Source organism: Rhinatrema bivittatum, chromosome 7 (genome assembly GCF_901001135.1).
Source record: "Rhinatrema bivittatum chromosome 7, aRhiBiv1.1, whole genome shotgun sequence".
Lineage (NCBI taxonomy): Eukaryota > Metazoa > Chordata > Amphibia > Gymnophiona > Rhinatrematidae > Rhinatrema > Rhinatrema bivittatum.
This window is the reverse complement of record NC_042621.1, coordinates 301,240,954-301,253,512: the sequence shown is the minus strand read 5'-3', so window position 1 is coordinate 301,253,512 and position 12,559 is coordinate 301,240,954. Positions and strand designations below refer to the sequence as shown.

At 45.7% G+C, this 12,559-nt stretch overlaps 1 protein-coding gene across 1 annotated transcript in view; it reads right to left on the bottom strand.

Annotated features, from left to right (window-relative positions):
* Window positions 1-12,559, bottom strand: part of ENO4 (enolase 4) — a 291,356-nt gene that overhangs the window by 121,934 nt on the left and 156,863 nt on the right. Inside the window, exons 10-11 of the mRNA XM_029610746.1 lie at window positions 1,808-1,972; window positions 1,535-1,660 (exon numbers count right to left, since the gene is read on the bottom strand). Coding sequence (XP_029466606.1) covers window positions 1,535-1,660; window positions 1,808-1,972 — 291 coding nt within the window. The remainder of the gene's footprint in view (window positions 1-1,534; window positions 1,661-1,807; window positions 1,973-12,559) is intronic.

Genomic DNA, 12,559 nt, shown 5'->3' with positions numbered 1-12,559 from the left:
CTTTCCTTTGAGAGGAAAGGGCTCCCTGGAATGGGTTGGCCTCGAGCGTGGAGCACGAGCCTTCAAAGTGTGGCGATGTGGAGCAGGGTGCCTGGGTGTTTTTGTGTGTGAGAATGAATGGGTGCCTGCCTGGAGGTTTGGTGTGTGTGTGAGAATGATTGGGTGCCTGTCTGGAGGTTTGTGTGTGTGTGTGTGTGTGTGTGTGTGTGTGTGTGAGAATGATTGGGTGCCTGTCTGGAGGTTTGTGTGTGTGTGTGTGTGTGTGTGTGTAGGAGAATAATTGGGTGCCTGCCTGCGCGTCTGTGTGTGTGAGAATGAATGTGTGCCTGCCTTGGGGTCACTGTGTATGAAAGAGAATGAATGGGAGCCTGCCAGGTGGTCTGTGTGTATATGTGTGTGTGAGAAACAATTAATGGATGCCTGCCTGGGGGTCTATTGGTGTAGGAGAATGATTGGGAGTCTGCCTGGGGGTCTCTGTGTGTAGGAGAATGATTGGGAGCCTGCCTGGGGGTCTCTATGTATATTTGAAAATGATTTGGAGCCTACCTGTGTGTGTGTGTGATTTGGAGCCTACACAGGTAGGCTCCAAATCATTTTCAAATATACATAGAGACCCCCAGGCAGGCTCCCAATCATTCTCCTACACACAGAGACCCCCAGGCAGACTCCCACTCATTCTCCTACACCAATAGACCCCCAGGCAGGCATCCATTAATTGTTTCTCACACACACATATACACACAGACCACCTGGCAGGAGAGAATGAGTGGGAGCCTGCCTGGGGTCTCTGGTGGGTGTGAGAATGAATGGGAGCCTACCTAGGGGTAGATGTGTATATGAATAAATGTGTGCCTGCCTGGGGTCTGTATAGGAGAGAGAGAATGAGTGAGTGCGTGTGTATGTGTCAGGTAGCCAATGAGAGTAAGTGCATGTATGGGTGGATGGGTGAAAGCACACTAAGGATGGGTGAGAGAGAGCATGTGAATATGGGTGGCTGAGAAATGGCATGTGTATGTATGTGTGGGTGAAAGAAAGAGCATATATGTGTGTGTGTGCACGCAACAACCTTCCCCCCCCCCCCCCCCCCCTCCATTCCCTCTCTGCCTGCTAATCCATAATCTCAGAGCTTCTGGAAATCAAAAATTCTTAGGTATGGAAAGCAGGGAATTTTTTAAAATCCTTACCAGTTTTAATTATTGGGTATTATTTGATGTGAGTTTTGAAATATTTTGTGTGCTTGGAACATTTTTATATGATTTTTTAAGAATTTTATGTTATTCTATTTAATTGTGTTAAATTACTGTTTTTATTGGTGTGGTTTTTGCTTTGTTTCTCTCAGTATGAGGTATATTTGTCACTATTAACCCCCCCCCCCCTTCGCCCATGGAATTCTAAGTAAGACTCGGCCCCCAGCTACAGTAAGTATCAGTAATCCTTAAAAAAACAGTTTGTGCATCCCTGGACTAAATTACATTGGCTGCCAAAACAAGTTTAATGGTGGTTTAAAAAAGGTAAGAAAAGCAACCATTCTTACTTCTTTCCGCAGTGGGTCTACTAATGCAATGATTGATGGGTATCTCGCAATCAAGTCCAAATACATATCCACCATCTCATCAGGGCTCTTGAAGCTTCCATTCAGCACTTCATATTTCCCTTTAGTCTAAAGAAAAAAACAAAAAATTAAAAAATATTTTCTTGTAAGGTACTACTCAAACCATTCAATTATTCTTCCAATATATTTATAATTATTATTTATGCTAGAAATTTCACTTTCAGTTACAAGAGGTGTATTAAACATGCTGCTTACATAGTCTATTATTTCGTGAGCAGCACAGTTTATTGCAAGATGCATATTTGTTCCTAATTCCAGCTCGAGATGGTTGCAGGCTTCTTGTATTAAGTCCAAAGGTTGTTCTAGACGATCAAATCCTATTACTAAACAACCCAAGAGTGAGATATTCTTCACTATTGGCTGTGGGTTAAAAAAAAAAAAAGAAGGAAAGGATTAAAAAGGAAAATTGATTCTTACCTGCTGATTTTCATTCCTGGAGTACCACAGATCAGTCCAGACAAGTGGGTTTTGCATCTCTACCAGCAGATGGAGGCAGAGAACTAAAAAGCTTTTCAGGCACTGCTTTTTAACCAGAGTGCCACCTGCAGTCCCTCAGTATTGATATATACCCAAGCCAATGTACAGTCACCAATAATCTCAAATAACAATCTTCCCTCCTAAGGTGAACATATAAAGATAATTTGGAGCCCTCTGAACCGGAGCTCTCACATCCAAGGACACAGAAATCTAACGTCCTCTAGGTCCGAGAACCCATAGGCGCCTCTTCGCTGGAGACTGCATCGGAGCCCATCTCAGGCCACCGACCAACCCCTGCTCCCCCTCTCTGACAGAGAAAGACAAGCCTAGAGTCTCCCAGGCCTGCGCTTCCGAACTCTGCCGACCCTGCCCGCCGCATCTGACTCCTCCCTCCACCGACGTCAGCGAAGCGACGAGGGACCTTTAAACCCAGCCCCAGTAAGCCGTAGGCGCCGTGTGCTGTACGTCACACGACGAAGGAGCACGACTAAGGGGCCTGCCCCTTAGTGTGCCACTTTGTGCAGCCATCTCTCAGCCTTCAGATCCTCATCAGCTTCCAGTTCTTCAGAGAAGCATCGAGGGACAACTCACTTAAAGGATACACCAGATCAGCCCTCTCCCCAGCTGCGACCGCCGTGTCCCGACCAGTGGCACTCCCTTCCAGAAGCTGACCCAACCAGTGGCCCTCCTCAGGTCACCGAGCCGACCAGCGGCCCTCCTCCAAACACCCTAACCTACACGCGACCTTGTTGTCCGGACGCCTGAACCTACCTGCGGCCCTCTACCGACGCCATTCTGACCTGACGCCATTCTGACCCAAGACCATCCTCTAGCAACGACCCGACCTGCGGACCTCGACTACACGGCTCATGCGATCAGCATGCACCCACTGGGGTAAGAGTCCACTTCGACCTCGATAAGCCCGTCTCGCCGCCTCCCAACGACGCTACGCCCCACAGTCGTCCCCCACGTCTTCAGAGGTGGGGAGCAGGAATCAGGCTACCCCTTAGCGCAGAACCACGAGGCTTTGGCACCACCTAACCCACCCCAACCCCCTTATTACCACTACCCTCCCAGAACTCCCTCACCACCATTATGACTCCACCGACCACCTCTCCACCTACTATTGCAAGCACACTACAGCCCTCCACACCTCCTCACATCCCACCTTTCTCACTTTCTCCCCCCCAAGCAACAATAAACTCCCCTCTCCACCCAGCAGATTATGCTAGCCCTCTCCATCCCCACTATTAAACATCTTACCCGCAGAGACAGTATACCCAGTCTCACCAATCCTACCTCACACCTCAAATATCTTCTTCCTATCACGACAATGCCACTCACGCAACTCCTCGGCCTCTCATTCTCCCTGATTCTCTTCAATGCCCAATCTATTGTGAAGAAAACTCCCATCCTCAACGATATACTACTCGACTCCAACATTTGTGCAGTTACAGAAACCTGGCTCAAACACACGGATGTAGTATTGCTTAACCAACTACTCTCACATCTTTATGTTATCTTCTCCATACCCAGGAAAAAAAAAAAAAGAGGTGGTGGCCTACTCCTCGCTGCCAAAAAAACCCCTAAGACTAATCCCACAAACATTAATATACCCCCCAAATTTGAAATCGGCTTCTTTAAATCTTCGCAACTTCAATTATGCCTAATTTACTCCCCCCCCCGGTCTCCTTGAAAGTAACGCCTCCCCCCTCATTGAATTTATCGATAACTTAGACCTTGACTTACCAACCATCATGCTAGGAGATTTCAACCTACACGTAGATACCTCCCCACAATCCCCCTCCTGTGAGGCCTTTCTTTCCTCCCTTGACGCCATGGGTTTTAAGCAAATCATAAACCAGCCAACCCACAAAGCATGAACTCAAACATCCTCACAGCCGAAAACCCTCTTGCTCCCCTGTCCCCTGGTCTGACCATACACTTATAAATACCACTCTCTCCATAAAGGAAACATCTCCCACCCCACCACTGCATAACCACACCGTCCAATTCAGAAACCATGCTCCAGAGAGGACCTAATCTCCGCCTGCGCTGACATCACCAACAAAATTGACCTAACCAACCCCCCAGCAGCACTCTCCTGCTGAAACAATATCACAAAAGACATAGCTGACAAAATCTGCCCTCTTACAACAAAAATAATCAACCCAACAAACAACAACAAAAAAGTTTGGTACTCCTCCGAATTAAAAAAAACTTAAATGTGAATTAAGAAACAAATAAAGAAAATGGCGCAAACATCCCTCACCTGTACTACTTGCCTCATACAGATCCTCTATGCATACATATAGGACTATCATTCTTAAAACAAAGCACGATTTCTACGCACTCAAAATTCACGATTTTCAATACAACGCCAAGGCCCTCTTTTCTCTCGTATCTGACCTTACCAATACTCCCCTCTCATCAAGACCAGACACCGACTCCAAAGACAAATGTAACAACCTTGCCCTATTTTTCTACAACAAAATATCCAAACTCACTACAAGTTTTCCCGCTGAAGCATCCTACGATAATGTCCTCCCCATAAGCTCCACGGCCAGCCTTGACTGCCTTAATACAACATCATCATCCGAAATAGAATCCCTATTAAAGAAAATTAAACCCTCCTCCCACTCATCTGATACCATCCCCACCAAACTTCTTCTAATCATTCCAAACCTAATAGCTAAACCCATAGCTGAGATCATTAATTGCTCCCTCACCCTTGGTAATGTCCCCACCATGCTAAAATAAGCAATTATCAAACCCATCCTAAAGAAACCCAATCTCGACCCATCAGAACTCTCTAACTTTCGACCAATCTCAAACCTTCCTTTCTTAACCAAGATCACTGAAAAAGTAGTCAACATCCATCTCTCGGAATACCTTTTACAAACACAAAATTCTAGCCCCGTCCCAATTTGGCTTCCGGAAATTCTACAATACAGAAACACTCCTATTATCACTCACAGACACTATTCTCAAAGGTATGGACAATGGGCATTCCTACATCCTAGCAATGCTCGACATATCATCAGCATTCGACACGATCAGCCATACAATTCTATTAAACCAACTCACAAACATTGGCATAACAGGAACCGCTTTCCGTTGGTTTGAATCCTACCTCAAAAATAGACACTACAAGGTCAAATTGGGTAAGTTTGAATCCGACCCCACTGACCTAACCCGAGGTGTCCCTCAAGGCTCTGCCCTTTCTTCTACCCTCTTCAACATCTACATGTTACCCCTCTGCCAACTCCTATCTAACCTAAGCCACCCCCACTTCATATATGCGGACGACGTCCAAATCCTCGTCCCTATCACTGATTCCCTACACACCTCACTAAAAATTTGGGACAAATGCATTAATACAATCAATCAACTACTCACAAAACTTAATCTCTCACTCAATACTTGCAAAACTGAACTCATTTCCCACAATCCCCTCACCATTACTCTGTGATAGAGTATATGACAGAGAGCCTCAGACTGCCTTAACAGACCAGTTCCAGATATCTGGCCCAGTCCACCTTAAGACAGACAGGAAAGGGATCCTCGGGTTGGGGCGTTTCCCTGAGGTAAGGGATACAAAGGTGAGGCCTGAGAGAGTTAGATAAGCCCCATGGAGAAGAAGGAAGCTGTAATGGAGTGCTGTGCTCTTTTGGTAAACTGGTCTTGCATTGTCAGTCTGCTGAGGTAAGCAGCCATTTTATTTATTTATTTATTAGCTTTTATATATCGACATTCGTGGGTACATCATGCTGGTTTACAATATAACTGAAGGAGGAAATTACAAAAAAACCAGGGTGGGGGGAGAGGGAGCAGATAGGAAGAAGAGAAGGGGTGAGAGAAGAGAGGGAAAAACAGGAAGAGGAGAAAAGGAACAGTACCTGATGGAAAACAACAGAAGAACATAATAAGTAGCATTGCAAATTATACACTCAATAAGGGACTGTGTATAACCTTATACACGGTGGATAACTTTATATAAATTATACACTCCAAAAAGTATCATATACAATAATAACAAAAAGTATTATATACTATAATATACATTATCTTTAACTAGTACATACAGGAGACACTATATATGACATTACAAATTATGCGTTCAGAAAGGCAACTATATATAGACTAGCAGGGTTGCTATAGGGAAAAGAAAGGTTTAAAGGATAGCGGAGGGGGTAAATAAAAAAATTTTGATTCTGTCTTGCTGAACATTTTGTAATTAAACTGTTGAAAAGCAGAACAGACTCCAGTCTGGTCTATTCTCCAACCTTCTCCTGTCTTAGACCGCTCCAAGGGCATCACATATATGTGTCAGAAATGGTATTACCTGTTCTAAGCATCACAGACAGGGACCCACACTAGAAAAAAAAAAAACGTTTTGGGGGGGGGGGCCTGGCTGCAATGGTAGCCACACAGGATTTTTTTTTGTTGTTGTTGTTGTTTGTTGGTACCGGCTAAGGAGAGAAGCTCCGCCGGAGGGAGGGAACAGAAGAAGTGAGTTAGAGCTGGTGAAGCAGGCTTTTCTTTTGTTTGGAAGAAGGGGAAAGGTTTCCGGTCTTGAAGGGGCAGGAGCTCAGAATAACCTCTGCAGGAACCTCCCTGAGAAATGGAGCAGCTACTGCAAACCCTGGTGGAGGGACAACAGCAGCTCCGGGCAGCCGCTCAGACCCAGTATGCATAGCACCAGCAGCTACTGCAACAATTGCAGCAACACCTGGAAGTCCAAGCACAGCTTAATGGCCAATTATTATGAAGGACACCAGCGGCAGGGACCGATGGGGTACACACCGGAACAGAAGAGAGTCCAACCCCACCAACATTGGAAATTCGGCTGACAAAGATGGGGCCCCAAGATGACCCGGAAGCATTCCTGGTCACCTTTGAAAGGGTGGCGGAGGCCATGGCCTGACCTAGGTCCCAGTGGGCCATGAGAGTAGCTCCACATTTAACCGGTAAGGCCCAGGCCACATACTGGGCCCTTGACAATCAGCAGGCCCAAGACTCAAGGCTGCCATACTCGATAGACTAGGACTGTCTAAGGAATCATATCGGAAATGTTTCCGGGGCTTAACCTTTACACCAGGAGAGAGACCCCGGGTTCTGGCTCAGAAATTAAAGGACTGGTGCTGGCGGTGGCTAGAACCCGATAATAAAAGGGGAGTTGAAGTTGCGGAGACTGTCATGGCAGAACAGTTTGTGGACATTCTCCCCTCCCGAGTGTGTGAATGGGTGCGGCGACAGACAGCGGGGACACTGAAGGATGTGGTTTCCCTAAGAGAGCGTTATTTGGATTCTGCAGACAGAGAAGAATTCCCGAATAAAGGGCTTGGAGAAAGGAAGAAGAGAATCGAGGGGCGGAACCCTAAGCCACTATATCGGCTGAGAAGTAAAGAGTCTCCCTACCTCACAAGACCCTGATAATGCATTAGAGGGACCTGAGGGCGGAACGAGTAAAGATCTAGAAGCAGTGAAGCCCAAAGGGACCTGCTTCAACTGTGGAGAGAGGGGGCACTTTGCTCAGGACTGCTTTCGAGTGGAGGATGAATTTATGGATGTCAATTTGGTGGCCCCTTACTCCTGCTCGTTTGTGGACATTACCCGCTCAGGGTTTACAACCTTCATGGTTCCGGTGGAGCTAGATGGCAATTTGACCCAAGCCTTAGTAGACTCGGGAAGTGTAAAAACTCTAATTTGGAGGGAACTAGTCAAAAGAACACAGATTGATTATGAACAGACAGTGACCCTCGCTTGTATATATGGAGATCAGAGACAATACCCGACCAGTCAGATCCTATTGAAGACTCCAGTGGGACAAGCGACAGTAGAAGTGGGAGTGCTCCCCTGGATACCATATCCGGTGATACTGGGACGAGATTATCCAGACTTTGGGACACTTTGGGCCCAGCTCATGAGGGGCCCAGATGACTTCAGCAAGGAAGAGATCTCATTTCCAGAGGTCTTTCTGTTAGAAGACCTGAACTTGTATATTAATAATCCTAAGGTACCCAAGCCTCGTAGACAACATAGGATAGAAAAGTATAATTATTCCCAAGGTTTAGAGGCAGTCGTGGAGTTAGAGGGGGCTCCCCAACCCATAGAGGTTCTCTCAGACTGGATAGGTGAGGGAAACCCCGGGAATTTTAGGCAGGCCCAACAAGAAGATGGGACACAAAGGGGCCCAGGAGAATATACAGATAATAGATGGGGAATTAGTCTCTGGGGTGGAGGGTCAAAAGCCAGCCCCCCTTTTTTGTACTCAAGAAAAATCTAGTATACAGAGTAGCAAAGGGGAATCTGGAGGGCGAAACGGTTGAGCAGCTTTTGGTTCCCCAGTAGTGTCATCAGCAAGTGTTGCGGCTCGCCCATAGTCATCTTTTGGGGGGCCACCTAGGGAAAGAGAAAACATGAGAAAAGATTTTAGCCCAGTTCTATTGGCCTGGCTTGTATCGACACGTTCAGGATTATTGTCAGTACTGCCCTACCTGTCAGCTGACCAGACTGGCAGCAACGCACATAGCTCCCCTAATGCCTATGCCAATTATAGAGACACCTTTTGAGAGGGTCGCTATGGACTTGGTAGGCCCCTTAGAGAGGTCTAGCCATGGAAACAAATATATCCTGGTCATTCTTGATTATGCATCCAGGTATCCAGAAGCTATTCCCCTACGAGATATAAAGACTCAAACAATAGCCACGGCCTTGGTAGTGATTTCCCGGGTGGGGTTACCCAAAGAGATATTAACCGATCAAGGGAACCCATTTGTCTCTAAAGTGATGAAACAAGTTTGCACATTATTGCAGGTAAAAACCCTGCGGACATCAGTTTACCATCCACAAACTGATGGGCCCTTGGAGCTTTTAACAAAACTCTCAAACAGATATTGAGGAAGTTCATCGTGGAAGATGGCAAGAATTTGGACTTACTCTTGCCATATATATTGTTCGCCATTTGAGAGGTCCGTCAAAGTTTGACCGGATTTTCCCCGTTCGAATTATTGTATTTATTTATTTAGAACTTTTCTATACCGACTTTCCAGTAACAGAATTACTGATCAATTCGGTTTACAATTTGAACAATAACAACAGTGACAAGTAAATGTCTTACAAGGAACAGGAAGAAAATAACTTGGAAATAAATATGTGGGTTGATTACATAAAAAGTACTATATACAAATAGTACTATATACAAATATATACAAAGCCTAAAGGTGGGTAGAGGCACTAAACAATGGCGTTGGACTGTCAAGAGGGTGGGTATTGGGATTTGTATGGTAGAAGACCATGGGGAATCCTGGATGTAGTAAGAGACCTGGGAGGAGGAACCCAATTCTGGACGGAATTTGGCCGACTATGTGATCCAGATGCAGGACCAACTGGGGAGGACAGGAGAGGCTGCCCGACTATGCCTGGAAAAGGCCTAGGCTACCCAAGCCCGGCAATTTAACCAGTCCGCTGTTCCTCGGGTCTTCCAGCCGGGAGACTGCGTACTAGTGCTATTACCGACGTCGGAAAGTAAATTGCTGTCTCGTTGGCAAGGTCCATATGAGGTGCTGGAGAAGATGGGCCCAGTGGATTATAAAGTGGCCCAACCTGACAGACGGAAGAAGGCCCAGATCTTCCACGTGAATCTACTAAAAAAAAATGGGTTGCTCCGACTTGCAGTCTGGTCCAAGAAGATGACTTTGGTCCAGACGTTTCAAAAACTTCCGAGCCCCAGATGATCCCATATGGGGACCAACTTTCCACAACGCAGAAAGTGGACCTGGATAAACTAGTGACTTGGAATAAAGATGTCTTCTTGACTATGCCCGGGAGAACTCACTTAGCTTGTCACGATATTATTACAACCCCAGGAGTAATAGTTAAACAACAGCCCTACTGGATTCCTAAAGCCAGGAGGCAGGTGGTAGAAGCTGAGGTGAAAGAAATGCTTCAACTTGGAGTAATAGAGGAATCCAATAGTGATTGGTCCTCGCCTATTGTAATGGTACCTAAACCGGATGGTAGTATCCGGTTCTGTATTGACTTCCAGAAGGTCAATGAGGCTTCGAAGCTGGATGCATACCCGATGCCCCGCGTGGATGAACTTATTGAACGCTTGGGAACTGCAAGTTCCCCGGTGCCAACTGCGAAGGAGAAGACAGCTTTTTCAATACCGAAGGGACATTTCCAGTTTACGGTCCTTCCGTTCGGACTTCATGGGGCTCCAGCTACCTTCCAACGTTTGGTAGACCACTTACTACGCCCACATCAGGGTTATGCAGTGGCCTATCTTGACAACATCGTCATTTACATTGGAGACTGGGAGACACACCTAAGGCAATTACAGGCTGTACTAACAAGTCTACGAAAGGCTGGATTGACAGCCAACCCCAAGAAATGTAAATTAGGAGGTCAAGAAGTACAGTATCTGGGATACTCCCTTGGGAGAGGGAAAGTCCATCCTCAGACATGGAAATAGAAACAATTACCCGAGTCCCAGTCCCACAGACAAAGAGTAAGGTGAGAGCCTTTTTAGGCCTCATCGGTTACTATCGATGGTTCATATCAAACTTTTCAGAAAAAGAGAAGCCCCTCACATGCCTATTACAAAAGAAAACCCCAGAGAAGGTTAGATGGTCTGCAGAGGTGGAGGAAGCCTTCCAGGGTTTAAAGAAAGACATATGCTCAGAACCTGTTCTACTAAGTCTGGACTTTACCAAGCCCTTTATAGTATAGACAGACGCATCAGAGGTGGGGCTAGGAGCTGTCCTCACATAAGAGAAAGGAGACGAAGAACACCCAGTAGCCTTCATTAGCAGGAAGCTACTACCCCGAGCGAGATGCTACTCAATGATAGAGAAAGAGGCCTTAGCTGTCAAATGGGCCTTGAAGGCTTTTCGTTATTAACTACTGGGCTTCCAGTTCACACTGGTAACACATCACCAACTCCTTGTCAGGGTCACTCGGAATAAAGAGTCCAATGGATAAGTAATGAGGTGGTTTCTGGCACTCCAACCATTTGACTTTAAAGTCCGACACAGAGCAGGGAAGGCAAATATAAAAGCAGACTTCCTTTCTAGAGAAGTCTCCCTTGTACAGGCAGGCGCTCAACTAAGGAAGATTGAGCTGAGGGGGAGGAAATGTGATAGAGTATATGACAGAGAGCCTCAGACTGCCTTAACAGACCGGCTCCAGCTATCTGGCCTGGTCCACCTTAAGACAGACAGGAAAGGGATCCTCGGGTGGGGGCATTTCCCTGAGGTAAGGGATACAAAGGTGAGGCCCTGAGAGTTAGACAGGCCCCAGGGAGAAGAAGGAAGCTGTAATGGAGTGCTGTGCTCTTTTGGGAAAACTGTTCTTGCATTGTCAGTCTGCTGAGGTAAGCAGCCATTTTGATTCTGTCTTGCTGAACTTTTTGTAATTAAGAACATAAGAAAATGCCATACTGGGTCAGACCAAGGGTCCATCAAGCCCAGCATCCTGTTTCCAACAGTGGCCAATCCAGGCCATAAAAACCTGGCAAGTACCCAAAAACTAAGTCTATTCCATGTTACCATTGCTAATGGCAGTGGCTATTCTCTAAGTGAACTTAATAGCAGGTAATGGACTTCTCCTCCAAGAACTTATCCAATCCTTTTTTAAACACAGCTATACTAACTGCACTAACCACATCCTCTGGCAACAAATTCCAGAGTTTAATTGTGCGTTGAGTAAAAAAGAACTTTCTCCGATTAGTTTTAAATGTGCCCCATGCTAACTTCATGGAGTGTCCCCTAGTCTTTCTACTATCCGAAAGAGTAAATAACCGATTCACATCTACTCGTTCTAGACCTCTCATGATTTTAAACACCTCTATCATATCCCCCCCTCAGTCGTCTCTTCTCCAAGCTGAAAAGTCCTAACCTCTTTAGTCTTTCCTCATAGGGGAGTTGTTCCATTCCCCTTATCATTTTGGTAGCCCTTCTCTGTACCTTCTCCATCGCAATTATATCTTTTTTGAGATGCAGCGACCAGAATTGTACACAGTATTCAAGGTGCGGTCTCACCATGGAGCGATACAGAGGCATTATGACATTTTCCATTTTATTCACCATTCCCTTTCGAATAATTCCCAACATTCTGTTTGCTTTTTTGACTGCCGCAGCACACTGTACCGACGATTTCAATGTGTTATCCACTATGACACCTAGATCTCTTTCTTGGGTTGTAGCACCTAATATGGAACCCAACATTGTGTAATTATAGCATGGGTTATTTTTCCCTATATGCATCACCTTGCACTTATCCACATTAAATTTCATCTGCCATTTGGATGCCCAATTTTCAAGCCTCACAAGGTCTTCCTGCAATTTATCACAATCTGCTTGTGATTTAACTACTCTGAACAATTTCGTGTCATCTGCAAATTTGATTATCTCACTCGTCGTATTTCTTTCCAGATCATTTATAAATATATTGAAAAGTAAGGGT